General features: G+C 46.1%; 1 protein-coding gene across 1 annotated transcript in view; it reads left to right on the top strand.

The window, feature by feature from the left end:
• Window positions 1-7,046: 7,046 nt before the first annotated feature.
• Bco1 (beta-carotene oxygenase 1) overlaps window positions 7,047-22,535 on the top strand; it is a 33,633-nt gene continuing 18,144 nt past the window's right edge. Inside the window, exons 1-5 of the mRNA XM_051201742.1 lie at window positions 7,047-7,205; window positions 9,170-9,298; window positions 14,374-14,503; window positions 16,996-17,143; window positions 20,028-20,175. Coding sequence (XP_051057699.1) covers window positions 7,097-7,205; window positions 9,170-9,298; window positions 14,374-14,503; window positions 16,996-17,143; window positions 20,028-20,175 — 664 coding nt within the window. The 5' untranslated portion in view covers window positions 7,047-7,096. The remainder of the gene's footprint in view (window positions 7,206-9,169; window positions 9,299-14,373; window positions 14,504-16,995; window positions 17,144-20,027; window positions 20,176-22,535) is intronic.

The following is a 22,535-nucleotide window of genomic DNA, read 5'->3' as shown; positions in this document are numbered from 1 at the left end:
CTGGTCTGTAAAGCTGTGTTTCAGGACAGCCAGGACTGTTACACAGAGAAACCCTGTCTCAAAAACAAAACAAAACAAACAAACAGAACCATATCTTTATTGTATTTTGCTTGCATTTGTTTCTGTGTGTCATATGTGTACCTGGTGCCTGCAGATGCCAAAAAAAGGTAGTGATGAGCTACCATGTGGGTGCTGGGGACAGAATGTGCTCAGCCATCTCTCCAGCCTCTGTGTGTGTGTGTGTGTGTGTGTGTGTGTGCTTGCGTGCGCATGCACATGCATGTGTGTGTGTGCATGTGCACACCATAGCACATGTGTGGAAGTCAGAACACAGCTTAGAGTTGTTTCTCTCTCCTAGAGATCAACCTCAGGACATCGGGTTTGGTCGCTGGGCCATCTCTTGTGATTTTTTTTTTAAACCCTGTGTAGATAAGCCCTCCAGGCTTGCTAGCATGTGCTTGCTGACAGGCTTCACAGGGTAACCTGGACTTTGAAAGACCAATAATACAGAAGGAGACAGTGGTTGGGTGTGGTGAGGACTGCTTGTAAAACAAGTGCCAGGGACACCAGAGACAGGCAAATCTCCAGCTCTCACTGGCAAGTTTTAGGCTAAGAAAAACCACGTTTAAAAAAAAAAAAAAGTGGTCAGCACCTGAGGAATGACACCCAAGGTTGTCCTCTGGCCTTTACCTGTACATAAATGTGTGTAATGTGCACACGCACACGCGCGCGTGCGCACGCGTGCACACACACGAAAACACCCTCAGAGAGAGAGAGAGAGAGAGAGAGAGAATATGACAAAGGTGAATGTTGGCAACAGGGGATGATCTAATAGAAGGGGTCAGAAACAATCTCATGGTGCTGGCAGTCCAGCACCCACATTAACTACAGCCACCCCAGGCATCCTCCACAGAGTGGTTTGCCATGCATGGCCCCACCCAGCCTTTGGATTTGGTGTTTCCTCCACCAAGGTTGTCTCTTCAATGCTGTGTGCCCATGTTCTTTTTCCAGCACAGCTCCAACACTGACTGCCCCCCCCAGGCCTCAAAGAGCTAACTGATCGATCCTTCTATCCTGTCTTCATAGCAGCTTGGTCTTCTCCCATCAAGGCATGATTCAAAGGTATCAGCAAGCTTTCAGAGAGACCAGGAGAGAGCTCAGGAGAAGCTAAAAGCTTCTGGATGTGAGGATGTATCTACCATTGCCTTCGCCCATTTTTACATTGTCTTTACTTCCTCGATGTTGAGGGCTGAATTGTGTCCCTCAGAAAGATCTGGTGTATTGTTGTTTCTTGATGGCACCTTTGAGTGTGGCATCATTTGGAACCAGCTTTGCAGTGGAATCAGGCCGAGATGAGCCTGCATGGGGGTAGAATGGGCCTCAGTACAGTGACCAGAGCCCTCATAGTGAAACTTGGTCATACAGACATGGAAGAAAGATTGCCACATGGACATAGAGGCAGAGATTAGAGCTGCATTTATATACCAGGGAGCACCAAGATGGTAGGCATGTGGTAGAAGCTGGGAGACACAAAAACGACGATCAATCACCAAAACCCTCCAAAATTTCATGGCCCTGTTGAAACCTTGATCTCTAACTTGAGGCCTCCAGAGCAGAAGGTGAGTTTCGGTTTTTAAGCTGGCCAGTTTGTGGTGCTCTGCACAGGACACCCATGGACCCAAGTGCAGTGGCTACAGCACAATGAGCTCTGTGTCTGTTCACCAAGTGCCACACACACTCTTCTCTTCCATAAGGGCAGTTGCCACCTCTGTGGGGACTTTGTCTTTCACCTTTAAACCTGAAAGCCAAGATGTGGACATTATCTGCCCAGCTTATCGCCCTGGCTAATTAGCAGCACCATACAGAACTTAACTTAATTGGAAAACTGCAAAGTAATTTAGATATGATAACACTATCTCCAACAGGGAAACATTCACTCCTGATGGGCAACGACTTCTAGCAAGAGATGCAGAGTTGCAAAATAAGACTGTTGGCCTTTTTATAACACATTTTGTATTTTTTGTTGATTTCAACTTTTACTTTGGTGTGTGTGTGTGTGTGTGTGTGTGTGTGCGTGCGCGCGCGCGCTGTTACTGTTGTTGCTACTGTACAGAATTATCCTCTGAGCCCAAGTGCCACCATCTTCAGAATGGGCCAGCTCCCAAAAGGAGTATAGCAGTTGAGCTTGTTGACTGTCCATATCCCTCCTTGAAAGGAGAGCAACAGGGAAGGTTGTGGTACTCTCAGCTGATTATCCAGCCACCACCACCACTCCCAACCAATTGTGTGTAATTATGCCCTAACTACATATGGCCATGAGAGGCGAAAGGGGCAAAAGAATGTAGGTGGGGATTAGAGGGAGCACCACCAACCTGGGAACAGACTCTCTAGGGTAGCCACTTTAAGGTCACCCATTCTCCTGCCTGTAATGGTAACCCCTCACCCAACACTCTGTAAGCCACCCTGATATACTCATTGGCTCCCCATGATGAACTTGGGTAGATCGTCTCCTGGGTTTGCCATTGTGGGTGTCTCCCCCATAAGTATGTGCTTATGTATGAGTACAGGCATACACAGGCAGGCAGTCAATCTTTGGTGAGGTTCCATTTGGTTTGTGAGACAGGGTCTCTTTGGCCTGAAGTTCACCAAGTAGGCTAGTCTGGGTTGCCCGTGAGTCCCAGGGATCCCCCTGTCTCTGCCTCTCCAGCTGTCAAGCAACTCACTCTAGACCAGGCTGGCCTCAAACTCAGAGAGATCCACCTGCTTCTTCCTCCCTAGTTCTGAGATTAAAGGTGTGAGCCACCACTGCCAGGCTTCACACCCAGCTTTTTAATGTGAGTTCTGGGCATTGAATTAGTTCCTCGTGATCACACGGCCAACACTTTGCTGTGAACTATCTCCCATCCCGCCAGGTTGATTTGTTAACTTCATGAATCTATCCTGAGGGATAGGTTGTCCCACGAAATGGGACACACACACACACACACACACACACACGGCCACTCCCACTGTTCAGATTACCGCAATGCTCCCATGTTCAAACTTTTCACCCCACCACAGAGTATGATCCCCACCCACATGCACAAGTCAGCAAGCCTCATAAAGTACTGGCTGTGAGAGGATGAGATGTGATGTACGCACTGTGCAGACACTAAGCCACTGAGTGTTCATCTGCTTTGTAAGCCCCAGGGCTCAAGTTCCTTCCCCCTTCCAAAGGGCGTTGGTGGAGGCTGCTGGCTACCCCTCCCTGTGAGTATTTGACACTCCCAGGGCAAACTGGGGCTTCGTACATGCCAAGCCATCCCTCTTGCACAGGCAGATCCCAATAAGGCATCTCTGTCTGTCCACCAAGGCTATGGAGGAGGCCCAAGCGATGCCCAGCTGCTGGGAACCACTGTCCTCCAAGCATAATAACCATTACCATCTTCGAACAACTGTGACTACCTACAAGCAGCTCTCATCAAGGTCAGGCCTGTGGTCATTCCTTCATAGAAGGAAAGGGTGGGGGTACAAGACACCTCCCCCATTTGAGGTTGTAGGCACTCCCCCCCTCCTGCACCCCTCTTACCAGCTACTTGTAATTCTTTTCCAGCTACACGTGGTCTCGGGGGTGTAGTAGAATACAGAAGGTGGAAAACGAACTGTAGGGGGAAGTCTGTCTAAGCACCTGTGGGAGAAGCTGTCATCCATGCTACACAGAGCTTTTTGGTGATGTAGCTGAGGCTCATCCACACTCCTAAAGTCATTGATTGACCAAGCCAGAATCACATGGTCCTTTCTGGGTTGAATGGACGTTTGTTCACGACTCTCAAGAAATGTTTTCTATATCATTTGTGTGTGTGTGTGTGAGAGAGAGAGAGAGAGAGAGAGAGAGAGAGAGAGAGAGTATACAGATGTATGTGCACACACCGTAGGTCACGTGCAGGTGTCAGAGGACACCTTTTGGAAACCAGTTCTCTTCTATCCTGTGGATCCTAAGGATTGAACTCAGGCTTAGTGGCAAAGCGCCTTTACACCCTGAGCCATTGCTGGCCTACGTACCTCCTGAGTAAGTTAAGCCAGCTCCAGCCTCCATCCTTTGACCTGTTGACAGTTCTCCTCTCCCCTCCTTTCCTTTCCTGTCAGGCATTCTCTCCTGCTGCAACCCCACAGGAAGCAACACGTAACACCTCTCATGGTCAGAGTCCCCTGTAGAAGAGCTGAGACAGCCCAGCTCGTCCTCTGTGAGGTCCACCCTCCTCATTTTCTCCAGTGGGCCCTCAAAGCCAGGGCCTCATACATGCATGCTAGGAAAGCACTGGACCTGAGAGCAACCCCATCCCTCATTGCAATTCATTCATATTCAAATTGAATGGCCACATTTGGCTATTGGCTGTCCCCTGAGTACCTGCATTGGACATTGTCTCCCCAACTTAGATCCCATTGCCTATGACACAGGGTGAATTTCTACAAACCCTGTATAGTCCAGTCCTAGCCACTTTCTCTCTCATCCCAGAGAGGGTAGAGACTCAAGTTCAGACAGAGTTAAGCTACCATGGTTTGTTCAATGTGGGTCGCTGAGAGCATCCACCTCATGGGTCTGTTTCCACCAGGGCAAACCACTACCTGTACAGATCCCACGAAGAACTGACTCATAGAAAATGCTCAGCGGGTGATGGCCACTGCTGTAAAATGGGGAACAAAAAACCCAGCATGATCATGTCTGCAATTGCATAGCATGCTGCTAACGTGGGAACTGGCTTCCCTGCTTTGCAGGGTAAATTGAGGTCTCAAGGGGCCATAAATAATTTTTATTTTTATCTATTAATTAATTTAATTGGTTACTTATTTATTTATTCTTTTGTTATGTAGGAAGGTGTAGATGCACAGTGCACATATGGACGTGGGCGGGGGGGGGGTGTGCAACTTGTGGGAGTCAGTTCTCTCCACCATGTGAGTTCCAGAGATTGAAGCCATGTCATCAAGCTTGGTGGCAAGAGCCTTTACACACTGAGCCATCCTGCCCTCCCTCCCAGGGCCACGATTATTGAAGATCAGGCTGAGCTTCAAACCCAAATCTTCTGTCTTTTAACCAAAGTTTTTCCTTCTTACCCAATAGCGTATTTTTCTCCTGAGCCATCTGTGTATCCCAGATACCTACACCAGGATGTAACTTTACAGCTTGGAGTAAATAATTCTGGCATGGATGCATGTGTTTGGACATGACAGCAGCAGAAACAGAGAGGTTATCAGGGGACTTCTTGGAAATGCAGAATGGAGGGAATGCTTTCTAAGAGAAGAGAAAAAGGGTAATGGGCTTTGGGATTCTAATGTCATTGCACTCTATTTCATAGCTAGGACAAAGATCATTGCACCCTACTTCATAGCTAGGGCAAAGGAGGCTCAGAGAGAGTAACATGACCAGGACCTCAGACGCTCCAGCCTAGTGTCAGTCAAGCTCTGCATCTCTTCCTGCTCTGGCTGTGCACAGTGCAGTCATCTGAAGACATCACTAAACACTGGCCTCTGGCTCCGCTGAGATTCTGAGTCAGTGGGTCTGGAGCCCAGCCCAGTACCAGCACTTTGCAAACTCTCACTAGGAGCTGGCAACATGCAGCCAGGGGAGGAAGCACAGACTGTTCTAGAACTCTCTGAAACCCTGAATGATGACTCTCAGCTCAGCCCCCCACCCTCCTCCACAGCTGGGTATGTGAAAGCAGGCACCATGCTCCCCCTTTCTCCCCAAACCATTGTCTGTGTGTAAACAGGTGAACAGCTCTGCATTACATAAGAATGTGTGCATGTAGGCCAGAGGACAATTTTGGCAGTTGCCTTCTCAGGTACCAAGTACCTATTGTTTATTTATTTTGAAACATGGTCTCCCCTTGGCCTGGAACTCACCAAGGAGGCTAAACAGGCCTAGCTCTTTTCTTTTCTCCTCCTCCTTCTTCTTCTTGTAACATAAGTTCTGTGGGCTGAACTCAGGTCTGCCTCAGGTTTGCAAGTCAAATACTTTACTGACCAAGCCATCTACCCACCCCCAAACCATCTTTATTTTAAAAGTTTATTTAATTACAGAAATTGCACATATCTGTGCTGTCCCATGATGTTTTGATCCCTGACAGGTTGTGTAGTGTGGAACCCAGCTTGATCTCAGCTGTTACTCTCCCCACTGAAGACATCACTCCGAGAGCAGTGGGACTCAAGATTCCACCAACTTCCACCCACCCGGGAAAACTCAATGTAGATTTTTAGGCAAAGCATCATATCGGGATATGTGAACATTGGGAAAACCGTAGATAGAGCCAAAGATGGCCATGGTTTCACCCTCTTGATAGCCCAAGTTGAACTGAAGGGTTTCGGCTGGACTGGTCATCCAGCAAGCCCCAAAGATCTCTTCCTGTCTCCATCTCCCAGAACTGGGATTTATGTGGGTGCTTCGGGTGGAACATAGGTCCCCGTGCTCACACAACAAGCCCCAGTCCCTGAAGTTGTTCGGTGTTTTAATTACTCTTTGGCTTCTGATAAAAAACCTTTTCTTTCCTGTCTTTGTGCCCTTTTTCCAAAAAGAAAATCATTCAGGTGTCCGTTCATATGATTTTTAAGAGTGGGAAGGAACATACACACACAATGCACATGCACACGCACACACACACACACACACACACACATACACCCCACACTGGAGCTTGCAGAAGGTGAAAATGTCACCAACACACATCATGCAATAGTGTGGTCAATGAATTTGATGGTCCCCTAGCTTGAAGAGCCTTTGCTGGTCCTGCATATCTGCCTGCTCCAACCATAAACACATCCAGGTCTCAGGATGGGCTAGCTCAGACAACCTAACTCAGCAGAATGCACCAAATGCTCTCCACCAACTTCAAACAGAGCCTCTCTGGGTTAAGCTACAAGTGAAAGCAGAGAGGAAGAGTTGGAAGCAGGGTTAAAGATTAGCAGTAGCACATGGCTTGGGAACTGACCTTTGACCAAACATTGCATAAATTACCCAGCAGCTTCTGGCAGGAGGCAGAATCACTGACCTGCAGAGGGGAAGGAAGCAGAGGGACAGAAGAAGATGTAAAGGAACAGAGGGCAGAAAGGCACACGGGCTATCATGTCTATTCCCGTAACATCCTCCTCGCCGCCACCTACCAGTTCCATGGAGATAATATTTGGCAGGAATAAGAAAGAACAGCTGGTGCCAGTGCCAGCCACAGTGACAGGTGAGACTTCCTGTTTAGATGGGCATCTTTTTTTTTCTGTATTATAATCTGCTTTTGGGAGCCTGGAAATGTGTTTATGGGAACAAGATAAGCCAAGACCCCCAAAACAGTCTCTGTGGTAAACTGGGTTTGTTTGCACATGGTAACTCAGTTTCCAGGGAGAGAGCCATTCCTTTCCACTGTCTCCAGAAGAATCCAGGAATCCTCTGATAGCCACAGTACAAGTGGGGAGACCAAGGGACAGCTTGCAGGAGTGGGGTCTTTCCACCATGTGCATCCCAGGAATTGAACCCAGGTGTCAGCCTTAGAAGCAAGTGTCTACCTGCCATGCCATTGTGTTGGCCTTCAGGCAGAGTTTGCTAACAGAGGAATTGCTTTAGAAGTTGATAGGAACCTTCCCAGCTTTTTTTTTTTTTTCTATGAATATCAATGTATATTTGTTAAGTTGTATACAACATTTAGGTGAATATTAAGATATAAAAGACAAATTTAAAGTATCATTATTTGAATATATTTCCCCCAAGTGTTTTTCTTAAGCTTTTATTATCTTTAATCATGTGTATGTGTCTATAGTTGTGTGTGGGATGTAAACATGACCACAGGTATCTGGGAAGACCAGAGGTGTTAGATCCCCTGGAGCTGGAGTTACACGTGGTTATGAGCTACTGAAAATCAAACTCAGATCCTCTGGAACTGGACGTTGCAATGTGTGCTCCTAACCACTACACCATCTTTCCAGATCCTCTCGAGTTTTCATTAGGTAGATGTCTTAGTCGGGGATACTAATGCTATGATGAAACTCTAGGACCAAAGCAACTTGGGGAGGGAAGGGTTTATTTGGCTTACACTTTCATATCACTACTTACCATCAAAGGAAGCAGGACAAGAACTCAAACAGGGCAGGAACCTGGAGGCAGGAGCTGATGCAGAGGCCATGGAGAGAAGCTGCCTATTGGCTTACTCCCCATGGCTTGCTCTTCATAGATAGCAGAAGGAGGGTGATGATCCCTGAAAGTTGTCCTCTGACCTCTACACACACTGAGGACAAAAGTCAACCTTGGGTGTTAGGGTGTCTTTCCTTAAGATGACACCCACTTTGATTTTTGAAACAAGATCTCTCACTTGACTGGAGCTTGCCCGTTTGGCTAGACTGGCTGACAAGTTTCAGGGATCTACTGTTTCCACATCCCCAGCACTGGGATCACAAGCATGTGCCATCATGCCTTGGGGGGGGTATTGGTTTTTTGTTTGTTTGGTTTTGGTTTGGGGTTTTTGGTTTTTGTTTTGTTTTGTTTTGTTTGTTTGTTTGTTTGTTTTTGAGACAGGGTTTCCCTTTGTAGCTTCAGAGCCTGTCCTGGCACTCACTCTGTAGACCAGGCTGGCTTTGAACTCACAGAGCTCCTCCTGCCTCTGCCTCCAGAGTGCTGAGATTAAAGGTGTGTGCCACCACCACCTGGCTCATGCCTGAGGTTTTTTTTTTTTTGTTTTGTTTTGTTTTGTTTTGTTTGTTTGTTTGTTTGTTTTAATTTGGGTTGTGGGAGCCAAGCTCAGCACCTCATGCTTGCATTGTAAGCACTTTAGCAAGAGAGCCATCCCCTACCCTCTAGATTGTTCTTCCATGCCTTAGTGAGGCTAATACTCTCCCTCACGACTATCAGAGCAGTACTGGGCTGCAGTACTGCCTCCCTAGAAGTGTATTTGGAGTATCTATTCTTTTAATCTCCTTAATGAACAGTGAACAACTTCGCGGTAGGGATATTATCTATTCTTCTGGGTCAACTTCAGTGCTAGCAAACTACCACCCCTGTTGTACCATTTCTAGAAAGAACTATGGGTAAATGGGCAATGAGTAGTAGTACTCTATACACTCACTTCCTTTCCAACACCCACCACACACACATTTTTGAGATTTTTTTTCAGCTTGGTCATGGAATCTGGCAACTAATCTGTTTATCTTTTAACAGGCAAGATTCCAACATGGCTGCAGGGGACCCTGCTTCGAAATGGGCCCGGGATGCACACAGTGGGAGTTAGCAAGTACAACCATTGGTTTGACGGCCTGGCCCTTCTCCACAGCTTCTCCATCAGAGATGGTGAGATGCCAGCATGAGTTTGCTGTTGCCATGGTAACAAATACAAGGCGGACTCAAGGGCCTGAAACAACAGGAGTTTGTTCTCTTTCCATTCTGGGGTGGGAGCGTCAGAAGTCTGAAATTGATTACACTGAGAGTAAGGTCAGAGTATTGGTAGCCTGCTTGGTAGCTTCCTTCTGGAAGCTCTGAGGAAAACCAATTGCCTTGCTTTGCAAGACTTCAGAAGTGGCCTGCACCCTTGGCTTGTGGATCCATCCCTCTCTCAAACCAGTGACATGGTATCATGCATGTTTTTCAGTGTCTGTCTCTTCTCTTCCTTCTCCATTCATGATCTCCTCCTCTCCCCTCTCCTATTCCACCTCCTCCTCTCCCCCTCTACTTTTTCTCTTCCTCCTCTCTTCCCCCATTTTACTCCTCCTTTTCTATCTTCTCCTTCCTCTCACATCCTTCTCTTTTCTCCCCCAATTCTTGCTCTCTCTCTCTTCCCACTTCTTTGCCCATCCCCCTCCCTGTCTCTCTCTTACAAAGACTTTATAATGCCATCATGACAAGTCAGATAGACCTAATGCTTTAACAAAGAAGACCCACAAAGTCCCTTCCATTGGATGCAGGATGATCTCAGGGAGAGCATTACCCAGTCTACTGCAAACAACTCTGGAAAGATGCCCAAGGCTCTCCGTCATTTCATCTTATGACAGGCCTCTGATCAAACAGGAGGCCAGACTGAAAAGAAGCCAGCTGAACACACTGCTTGCCCTAACCATCAAGGCTGTGTGTCCTGGGCCCTCTGCTATCAGGGTCTCCCACGTCTGCCACCCACCCCTCTAAGTGTCTCCTGATTGCCAACCAGGCCTCTCATCTCCTGTGGGGCCTCCAGGTTCCCCTCCCCCACTGTGTAACAGTGGAGGTAGCAACACAAAACGGCAAGTTCCCCCTGCCTAGTTCGGAAGAGGGTATGGGTAGGAAACTTGGGGTCAGGGGAAAAGAAAAAAATGGGTGTTGTTCATTTTGTTTTGTGCATCTTATAGCGGGTCTTTTATTCTTTAGATTTTTGTTCCATTTATTTTGCTTCTCATATAGGCATGTATCAGATGTTGAACCTATCCCCCATATTCCTCTATAATCTCTTTTTCTCGCCCTCTCTTTTATCCCTCTTGTTCCCCTAGACTGTTTCACTTCTACATAATTTTATGTATGGGTGACAAAATACAGTATTTATCTTCCTGAGACTGAATTCACTTAGCAATCCCACGTCCATCCATCTTCCTGTAAATGACATAGCTTCCTTCTTTATAGCTAAAAGAAAGTTGAATTATATACACATACCATATTTTCTTTACCCATTCTTCTGTTGTTGGACACCTCCGTGGGTTCCACAACAGCTATTGTGATTGGAGTTGCAGTAAATAAACACGGATGTGCAGATATCTCCAGGACATGTTGCCTTAGAGTCCTTTGGGTAAATACCCAGGAGTGGTATAGCTGAGTTCTGTGGTAGATCTAGTTTTAGTTTAGTTTTGTGAGTTATTTTTTTAAGATTTATCTTTAATTATGTGTATGCTATTGCATCTGTGTGAGGGTTTGTGCATGTGAATGCAGCACCCTAGGAGTCCAGAAGAGGGCATTGGGTTGCCAGGAGCTGGAGTTACAAGTGGTTGGGAGCCACCCAGTGTGGGTGCTGGGAACTGAACTTGGGTCCTCTGTAAGAACAGCACTCTTAACTGTGGGTCCATCTCTCCAGTCATTTTTTAGTTTCTGAGAAGCCTCCAACTGACTTCTAGTTTTCATTCTAGAACTTCCTAGTGAGACTCCATCTCAAAAGATAAAATAATGTAAATAATATAAATAAATATCAAGCAAAGACTGGGTAAAAGAGAAAGAACAAAGAAGAAGAAAGCTGGAGAAAGGTAGAGAATAGGTTCCTTTGTCTAAATCTAAAAGGACTTCAAAGTAGAAAGTTTGTTTAAAGTAGTGACAGTGAGTAATGTCAAGACTCTTGACAGCAAAGAGACTGTTTCTAGGAGACAGAGTCATCATCGCCCTGGGATTTGAGTATTGTGTGCATGCTCATGTATATGTGTGAGAGTGTGCATGATATGTGCATGGGTGCTTTGTAGTGTGTGCCTGTGTGTGTGTGGTATGTGCTGGGATGCATTGTACATACAAGTGTGTTTAGTGTGTGTATGCATGTATGTGTGGTGCATGTTGGGAATATGGAAGTGCACATGTATGTACAATGTGTGCTGAGGTGTGTGTAGACACACAGTATTGTGGTGTGTGTCAGAGTGTATGGTATACAGAGTACTTGTGGTATGTACTGAAGCGTGTGAGTGCACACAAAAGGGTATAGTGTGTGTCAAAGCATGTGAGTGTGTACACATATGTGTGAGCACATATTGGGGAATGTGGGTGTACATGTGTGTGTGGTGCGTGCTAGAGTAGGTGAATTACACAAGTATGTATGGCATATGTCAGAGTGTATGGGTGCACATGTGTTTGGCTTATGATGTATACGTGAATACATACCCTCTAACACAAGACAATCAGACTTGACCCAGTTCTTGAAGACACTAGGCATGATATTTATGTTTACTGTGTCCCTTCAGATGGGATGTAACCAACTGGCAGCTTGGTAGAGCAGGGTGGGCAGTGGCTGACGACTTTTTAGTCCAGCATTAGTCCTGAGCACTTCCAGAGCTACTTTCTCTCAGCACCTCAAGTGCTTTGAGATCCCACAGCTCCGTGTTTATAGGAAGTGGGTGGCCTGGACTGAGAGTTTACATTTCAAGTGAAAAGAATTCACCTTTCAAGCCAAGCATTGGGGCCCAAAGGCTCTAACCAGTGCCATGTGGATGGTGGCATCCAGAAAGAGTGACCAAAGAAGGACAAGCTGGCTCTAAAGTGGGTATTTGTTCAGTGCTGTACTTGGCTGAAGACCAACAGAAGGCTCACAGCCCCTCCAGGCGAGCTTCCAACTTGAAACATCAAGGGTTTTCCTCAATCATCTAGAATTTCATCAACCAACACTCAAGTAAAAGTCCACTTTTAACATTGTGACAAAATACAGAGGCAACTTAAAGTGGAAGGAAGGATCTCTTTTGGGCTCAGGGCTTGCTGAGGAAGGCCTGATAACAGGAGAGTGAGGCACACTGGCCACGCTGTATCCACAGGCAGGAAGCAGAGGCAAAGGCTTAACTCCAACACTCAGTTCAGAATGGCTCTTCCCTCTTCAGTTAAGCCTCTCTGGAGACAGCCTCTTAAGATCTGTCTAGAGATATGTCTCCTAAGTGATTCTGAAGGCGGCAGTGATGGTGAGCCATCAGAACATGTATTCTGTGTACCCAAAGCCAGGTGCCTCAGAGAATCTCATTGAAATGCTGACTCTAGGGACCAGGAGGCTGCTACCTGAAGTCGACTATAGTCTCATGATGGTTAGTGTTGCTGTTATGGTCATCATTTCTCCTTAGGTAGAGAATGGGTGTGGTTTTTATTGAAATGCACACTCAGTCCTTCAGAGAAAGATATGGAAATACACCCCCAGAAAAAAAAATCCATTGGTGCTCTTAGAAGTCATCATCGGAGGGATTATCAGGGAAAGAGCTTGTTGTTGCATGGATATTGGGCTTCTGGGATATTCCTCACATCACCTTCTTAACTGAGGTGTCACTTATGTGAGATGGCCCGATCATGAAATGTCACCCTGCTGCACATTTTGAGTGTATTTTTAGTAGAGTCAAACTGACTCTTAAGATCCTACCTGAGAGGCCATCACTATGTTCATTACCAGCCTAGCAATCCATTAGTACTCATTGCTTATGTAGCTTAAGATATTTAACCTCCTTGCATGTCTATTTTATTAGGTGAGAATATATCTATGCTCACACTTCTACTTCATGTGTTAAAAATTTTTGCATTCAAGTGTTTACAACCTATTTGACTCTGATTGACAACTTATGTTAGGTTTCTTTTACTCAGAACATTGCTTTTTATATTGTACTTGTTTGTGTGTATGTGTGTGTCAACATAAGTACATGTGTAAGGACACATTGGGGAAGGGGGAGGTCAGTTATCTCCTTCCACTGGGTGGGTTCTGGGCATCAAAATTAGGTCAACAGATTTGCCAGCAGGTGACTTTATGCACTGAGCCGTTTCCCCCGACACCCCTTTTCCATCCTTTATCTTATTTTTGTAACCCACTGAGTCTATTAATGCTGCCCATATGTGCATAGGCGTGGGGCATCCACTGGAGCCTGGGACACCTATGGGGATCACACCTCTAAAGAAAACTGACTCTCTGCTTGCAGCCAACAACTACCAAGAGCTCTTCAGCTAGGAGTGGGGGCTTTTGTGATCATCTCTATGCAGGGTGACTGGCTTGATGTAACGCGGGCAAGCAGAGCAGCTGTGTTTGTGAGTGCAATGGTTCTTCAGAGCCCAGAAGACACCGTTCCACCTCTGTCCTCCCCAGCCTCTGGCTCTTAAAACCTTTCTTCTGACTCTTCCTCGATGCTCCCCATCTCTTCAGGAGAAAGGGTATAGTATAGCTGTCCCACTTATGGCTGAACAAGGAGTGACTAGGCATTTTGAGTTTTGATGATAGATCTTGGGAAGTTCCGATCTTCTGTGGCTATACAGAATCCAGTGTTATGTCATCCCCCTACACCCAGATGCAACATATATGAAGTTGCTGACACTGGCTTCTGAAGATAGATCCTCTAGCTGTGAATGATGCTTCAGAAGTCAGCACAGCCTTCCCAACCAGTTCTCCAAATTTCTGTCTTCCTGAACAAACACTAGCTTGGGGAAGGTATTGCCATTGGCTAGGCCATACTGGGCAGGGTGACTGGGTGTTCCTGAATCCACACACAACACAATACATCCACATATTTTAATGTGTGGAGATGAACTTACAATCTGAACTCTCTTCTCTCTGTGGTATGCACTTGCACAAAAGAGGCTTGTCTGGGCCAGCAAACCTCGCTCTGGCCCCCAGGAAAGCCCCTAGAATGGCTGGCTGACATCAATTCCAAAGCCCCAGAAGGTGCCAGGCTGACAAGTGTCTGCTTCTATTTCAGGGGAGGTCTTCTACAGGAGCAAATACTTGCAGAGTGACACCTACAATGCCAACATCGAGGCCAACAAAATCGTGGTGTCTGAGTTTGGAACAATGGCCTATCCAGACCCATGCAAAAACATCTTCTCCAAGTAACAACTCTTTCCAAATCTTAACAATACGTGTGTGTGTGTGTGTGTGTGTGTGTGTGTATATATATATATACTTTTTTTCTTTCTTTCTTTTTTTTTTTTTTTTTTTTTTTTGGTTTTTCGAGACAGGGTTTCTCTGTGGTTTTGGAGGCTATCCTGGAATTAGCTCTTGTAAACCAGGCTGGTCTCGAACTCACAGAGATTCACCTGCCTCTCCTGAGTGCTGGGATTAAAGGTATGGGCTGCTACCGCCCAGCTATATTTTTTTTTCTGATGGTCAAAACAGCCCATATTTTCACCCCAGTAATTTTCTTCAGGGTAGATAAAACTCCCTGTGGCTTGCCTGTGACCATAGATGCTGTGTGATTCTTGATCATTGGTGGCAAAGGAGGTAAAGAGAGGATGACAACTTGTCAGATGTTTTCCTGCCTGGCTGGTGGGAGAATGTTTGGGCACTATCAATCAAAATTACAAATGTATGTTCCCTTTTGGTCTAGAGATGCACTTACTTGCTCAAGTTGGAAATGACAAATGGACAAAGTTATTCCTGGCTATATAATTTGTTATGATAAAAGCTACACACAACCCAGATGTCATTGCAAGAAGTCTGGTTGAGTGCACAACAGTAAAACTGCTATCAGAAAATGCCTAGTGAGGCAAAAAAAAGAAATGAGACTGCTAGCTATGCTACAAAAAAAAAAGATTCTAAGATGCATTAAGTCAAAAAGTTGCTTGTGTTTGTTTGTTTGTTTAGATCAGGGTAGGGCCGCGGACATGGCTAGTTGCTGAGAGAAAGCATGAAGTCCTGACTTTAGATTCCACAACTCTTGTAAAAGCTGAGCATGGTCATAAGTATGCCTGGGACCCTAGCACAGTGTGAGAAGGAGACAGGCAGATTGCAGGGGTTTACAGACTAACTCCAGCTCTAATGGGAGAGAGTATGGTAGAAACCAGATGGTGGCAGTGCATACTTTTAATCCTGGCACTCAGGAGGCAGAGGCAGCTGGATCTCTGTGACTTCAAGGCTAGACTGGTCTACAGACAGAGTTCTAGGACAGTCAGGGCTACACAGAGAAACACAGTCTCAAAAAAATCAGAGAGAGAGAATATTGTAGAGAATGATATCTTCCTCTGGCCCACTATTCACACATATGAACATGTATACCTGCACACATGAACTACACACATGCCACACAAACTTTTTTATAAAGCAAGGTTCATAAATGTGTTCTCTGTTGAGGGAGAAAAAAAGAAAGAAGTCTAGGTGTATTATTGCTTGCACAGGACATAAAGCGATCAGTCATGGAAAGCTGACAAATGAGGGGGTGGGGAGATTTTTCTGGGCCACATCTGAAACCATCTGGGTTATGAAGCAGATGTGTGTGGTACACATCCAACAATTAAATTCTTGGCTAGAGGCAGACCTGCTGCCACTACCTCCCTTCAGATACACTTCAGACAGAAGAGAACTATGGAAAGATTCAGGGTGGATTGACCAGGGACAGGAAAACTGCTTCTGGTTTTCCAGGGATGACATCATCCATCTCTGGAACAGGGCGACTTGCTCTTGCAGATGGGCTGAGCTGGGGAGGTGTGAACAGAGAAAAGGGAGTGGGCTGGAAGGACTTTAAAACCACACCTGGAGGAGCATCCCTGCAGTTATATCCTCTGCCAGTAGGCGGAGTACCACTCAACACTGTGTCCAGTGTTTGCCTTTGTACCAATAAACCCCCTTGGCTTCTCTTTCTTCCTGTTCGTAGTTTGCCATTTGGCAAAATGAACCATGAGCCTTAACTAACAGGAGTTTGTTCTCTCTCTCTCTCTCTCCTCTCTCTCTCTCCAAAACTAATTCCAGGACTGAGGATGTAGCTCAGTTAGTAGAGGTTTACACAAAGCCCTGGGTTCGATCCCAGCACAAGCTTAAACCAGATGTGATGGACCAATGCTCCATGTCTGGACAGAGCCGCTCACTGCAGTGGGAGCTAAGCGAAGCCAGCAAGTCCCCAGCAATCCTCTTGTCTCCACTTCACACAGCTCTTGGGTTACAGGAACGTGAGTGCCCATGCCTAGCCAAGCACTCAAAAGTTGGTGGCAGGATGATCAAGAAGTTCAAGGACATCCTTGGGTACATAGCAAGTTTGAGGCTAGCCTGGGACAAATGAAACCTTGTTTCAAAAGAAGAACAAGCAAAAACAAAAACAAAAAAAAAAACTACAAATAACTTCTTGACAAATTTGGAATACTCAATAAGGACTCAGGTTCTGCCAAAGCAGATATTAACCATTTTTGCTAAGTTTTTTCTTTTTTTGGGAGGGGGTGCGTATAGGGTTACATGTCTGATATCTGTATGGGTGTTTAAAATAGTTGGAAGCATATCAGCTCCTGCTGTCTGGGGAACCTGATGTCTGAGTCATGTTAAATGACAAGAAGGCAAGTCACAGAGAGCAGAACCACCCTGACATGGCCACTAACACAACCCCCTTTCCTTCCAGGGCGTTCTCCTACTTGTCCCACACCATCCCCGATTTCACAGACAACTGCCTGATCAATGTCATGAAGTGTGGAGATGACTTCTATGCGACCACAGAGACCAACTACATCAGGAAAATCAACCCCCAGACTCTAGAAACCCTAGAGAAGGTACCATGGGCTTACCATCATTGAACATTCCTGACCCAAGAAAGGAACCCCACTCCCCACCCCTGGGGAGTCTACGAGGAACCCAAGCTGTCTACGAGGAACTCACTGGAATGTCCCCTCCCCTGATGCCATTCAGCCCTCAGCTACCCTCCCATGGTGCTTGTTGTTCAACTGAAGCAGGGACTGCTACACTGGTTCTCAGTGGTTGCTATGTAAGCACAGTCACGTGCTGTTTAAGTATATTTCAGTTAACCATGGAATACATGCACGATGGGAGCCCCAAAGATGAGTCCACCCACTGACACTGTAGCCATCTTATCTGGTAAACTCTATGATGTCCCCAAAGTGAAATCTCCTCATGATGACTTTCTCATGTGGCCCCATGGGGCTGGAGGGATGGCTCAGTAGTTAAAACCATGGACTGCTCTTACAGATCACCTGAGTCCAGTTCTCAGCACTCAGGTTGGGTGGATCACAACCATTTGTAACTCTAGCTTGAGGGGAAATCAGATGCCCCCTTCTGATCTGAATGGGTACTGCACTTATACGCATGGAGTTGCACGTACTCATATGTATGTACACACATGCACACACATACACACATGCACACACACACAATTTTAAAAATAAATCTTTAGAACATATCCCCATCCCTAAAAGTGGTGCAGGCTAAACAGCTTAAAATAACAAAGACCTACTGTCTTGCATTTATGGAAGCCACAATTCTAAATCCATGGTGTTGGTAGGGCCAGGCTCTGGCAGTTTTTGGCGAGTATCCTTCCTGTATTTCCCAACTCCTGGACTTACCACCAATCCTCAATGTTCCTCAGCTCATAGACATATCTCTTTAGTGTCCATCTCCTCGGCCCCTTGTTATTATTCACCTTGTGTCTGTGTGCTCCAATTTCCCATTTTCTATAAGCACACAAGTCACAAGGTCACAGCCTGCTCTCCTATGGTATGACATCAACTTGTAATTACACACTCAATGATGCTGTTGCCCAGTGATGTCACATTCACAAGCACTGTGTGTTTGGAAGACAATTCAGAATCATAGTCATAGCTCTTAGGACCCAGGGACTCTCCCCGCAGTGACCTGCAGAGGGAGGTATTACTCAGAGAGCAAGGGCAACCAGCAGGCAGAACTGCTTCCTGGGAAGCTCTGGGCCAACATTCTTGTGAAAAATCAATAAACCCCATTTCAGTTTTGCTGGTTCTTCAAAGCCACAGTGTTGTCATAAGGCATTTGAACGGTCTGCTAAGTTGAACACTTTTCTTAGTAGAGAAATTGCATTCTGTTCCGTGTAAACTAGGTGACAAGGGCACAACTGATGCGTGCTGGGGAATACAGGAAGGGCCAGAGTCCTACATAACTCTTTAGCTGGCTGTGTTATCTTGAAGAAGAAGGGTAAACCACTAGCTCCTGGCTGTCTCATTGTTCTTCACCTGTGGTCTGTTCTGATCAGGGTTCATAGTTCAACTTGTTAGTAGAATTCATTTTTAGTAAATGGTTTTATGAGCTCTGTTTACAGAGTAATATCACGAGAGGCTGCAACTCTGCCTCTGTGGACTCCAGCAGGGATGAATTTAAATAATAGGATCAGCACAGATCAGTGGCTGGAACTGCCTGGCAGATGATGATCTACCTGCCCTGATCATAGTTTGGAGCCTTCTGTCATGAGGTACCCTGTCACTATGCAGAGGATCCTGACCAGACCAGAACGTGGGACAGGAACCACAGGCACTTGTGTCTCTCACACACACACACACACACACACACACACACACACACACACACTCTCTCTCTCTCTCTCTCACAAACACACTCACACACACTCTCTCACACACTCACACACTCTCATACACACATTCTCTCACACACACATTCTCTCACACATACTCTCTCACACATACTCTCTCACACACACACACTCTCACACACACACTCACACACACACACTCTCTCTCTCACAAACACACTCACACACACTCTCTCTCACACACTCACACACTCTCACACACACATTCTCTCACACACACACTCTCTCACACACTCTCTCACACATACTCTCTCACACACACACACACTCTCACACACACACTCACACACACACACTCTCTCTCTCACACAAACACACTCACACACACACTCTCTCACACACTCACACACTCTCACACACACATTCTCTCACACACACATTCTCTCACATACACACTCTCTCACACACACTCTCTCACACATACTCTCTCTCACACACACACACTCTCACACACACACTCACACTCTCTCTCACACACAAACACACTCACACACACACTCTCTCACACACTCACACACTCTCACACACACATTCTCTCACACACACATTCTCTCTCTCACACACACACACTCTCACACACACACTCACACACATTCTCTCTCACACACACACTCTCTCACACACACTTGCATGCACACATACACTCTCACACACGCACATGCACACACAACACACACGCAAGCTTCCCACAGCTGATTAGTTGCAGAAGCACCTCCTAATGTAAGGTCACATCAGGACATGAAAGTAGACATCTCTTTTTTGTTGTTTTGTTTTTTTCCAGGCAAGGTGTCTTTGTGTAGCCTTGACCATCCTAGAACTATCTCTGTAGATCAGGCTGACCTAGAACTCACGAAGATCTGCCTGCCTCTGCTCAAATGCTGGGATTGGAGGTATGTGCCACCACTACTTGATTAAGACATCTCTTTAAAGGCAAATTATGCCTTTATTTTCCAATCAGGAAATGTACAGAAAGATCCACCTTTATAGACCTAGGCTCAGTCAGGTGTTCATGGGATTCCCTCTTCTCTCTTATGAAAATAAAGTGTGGCTGTTGTGTTTTACAGGTTGACTACCGGAAGTATGTGGCTGTAAACCTGGCGACCTCACACCCTCATTATGATGAAGCTGGAAATGTCCTTAACATGGGCACATCCATTGTGGACAAAGGAAGGACAAAATATGTAATATTTAAGATCCCTGCTACAGCACCAGGTAGGTCACTCTGGGAATCTAACAAAGCAAAGACAGCTGAGTGAGCCCTGGATTCTGTTTCTGACACACTACTCAGTGCAGAACTTTCCTTCCACGATTATTCAGATGATCTTCAATCTACTTTTGTCATTTAGGCAAAACCCAAAGGTTCTTTTGGAAGAGCTCAATTTTCTCCTTTAACATGAAAAAGACATTTCTGAAGTTATTTTGGGTAAAGGAAATCCTGTCACTATTTTAACCTCTAATTCATGAATTCACTATTTAATTTATCCACCCACACCCCCATTCACCTATTTACCCATCCATCTGCCCATTCATTTACTAACTTACACACTCAATCACCCATCCATACATACATACATACAACTATCCAGTTATCCCTCCCTCTATCTATTCATTCATCCATTCATCTACTCACCTGTCACTCAACCATCCATCTACCATCTATTTACCTACCCACTAAACTGTCCATCCATATATCCATTTATCCACCTATCCTTCCACTTATACAACCATTCACCCACCCACCCGCTGATGTACTTGATCATCTATCTACCCATCCACCCATTTAGCATATTCTAACTTTTTCTCTAGGAATGAGTTAGTCATTCTTTAAAGTCTTCTGATAAACTTTTATATGCCAAGATTGTGCCACCCCCTCCATGCTGCAGCCAGGCTCCCAGGGCTGTTGGGGTGCTCAGCCCTGCTGGGATCCACTCCAGATCCACACCCTGTTCCCGGGGCTTTCTGGACCTCCTCCTCTCAGGGCCGGGTCCTGGAGCAAAGCCCAGGCCAGTGATTGCGTGTTACTGAGGGGGAAGAGGGTGAGGCTCCCAACCTATGTTTGTCTGGGACCCTCCTGGTTGCCACACCCAGCCGATGAGGCCTTAAAGGGTATTTGACCCGACCTTCTGACCTAGGTAACAAGTTTCTATCTGTGATCCTGAAAGTCCCTGTGTGCTCTCTACCCCTATAGTCTGTAGAAAAGCTACCAGGCTCTGCCAGAAGCTGGAAGCACAGCTCCCCCCAGGTCAAAGTGTGCCATGAAAATTATTGAGTGAAATTCAAGTTACTTGAGTTGGCGAAGGATGCATGATCCAGCCCAGCATCCTGGAGTGTCAGGTTGTGTGTGTGTGGTGGGGTCTTCTGAGCATTTTTATTTGCTGCTTCATATGACAGGAGACCATGAGGCTCAGAAAATTAGGTGGCCTGGAGTTGGTCACATGACTTACAGGAGCCCTGACATTGTGCAAATAATGGTGGTGTCAGCTTCCTGCTGGAACAGGGGCATTCATGCTCTATGTCCCAGACCTGGTTCTTTCATCTCAGTTTTCTCTGTGTTCTTCATTGGTGAAGAAAGCTAGCCCACAGCCCCACAGCATCCTCTCCCACAAGCCAGCTGTTTACAGTGTGCACAGGTGGCCGCAGAGAGGTGGGGACGTGGACAGGGAACTCATTATAAATCAGCCCCAGGACTGGGTGGGGAGGCCTTTTGCCCAAGGCTGATTCATGCTTACAAAAGACTCAAAACACAGAACACACACACAGCGATGGCCTTCAGCGCTGTGAAAGCTGCAGTTGTGACCTGTGAACTTGTGAACCGCAGTTAGAACAGGGGGTGAGTATGGACTCTCCCACCCCTGCCCCATGCCTTGGTTTTTCTGGGTTTTTGTTTGTTTGTTTTGCTTTGTTTTTCTGGGTATGTTTCTCCCTAATAAAATAGGAGGAAGTCAAGGCTATGACTGGATCATAGACCATTCACCTCAATTGCCCATGTATAAAATGGTCATTGTACAGTCTTGCTTAATTGCTGTAGCACATGTAAAAGTCCCTCATCATTGGAGGAAGATATAGCCCTATCAGTAGAGTGCTAGCCTTTCGAGCATGAGGCTTTGAGGTTGATCCCCAGAGCCTGTTTAGAAAGCCAGATGCAGTGATACCCACCTGTAATCCTAGCTCTGGAGAGACAGAGATGGTTGAAGTCCTGGGGCTCACTAGTCTAATGTGTGGGCTCCAGGTCCTAGTGAGAACCCCTGACTATAAAAGCAAGGAGGACATGCCTGAGAAGCAATGACAGCTCAGGATGTCCACTGGGCCTGTGCATGTGCACATACTTGGCTCACCTCTGAGACATGGGGGAGTCTTTCATCACAACAGTTCTCTGATGTGTGTCTTGTTAAGAGCAGTGTTAGAACAATGGGTACAAACCCTGTGAGATACATTATGTGTGTTGGCTCCCCACAAAACACATGGGCATAAGCCTGGGAAGTTTACGCACTCCTGGGAGGCTTGGTAGAAATACAAGCCTGCCCCAGAAACACTTTAAATTCAGCATTTGATCACCATCCCAAGATTCATAT

The sequence above is a fragment of the Phodopus roborovskii genome, unplaced genomic scaffold (genome assembly GCF_943737965.1).
Source record: "Phodopus roborovskii unplaced genomic scaffold, PHOROB, whole genome shotgun sequence".
Lineage (NCBI taxonomy): Eukaryota > Metazoa > Chordata > Mammalia > Rodentia > Cricetidae > Phodopus > Phodopus roborovskii.
The sequence above is the reverse complement of the archived record's forward strand: the minus strand, read 5'-3'. Positions and strand labels throughout refer to the sequence as shown.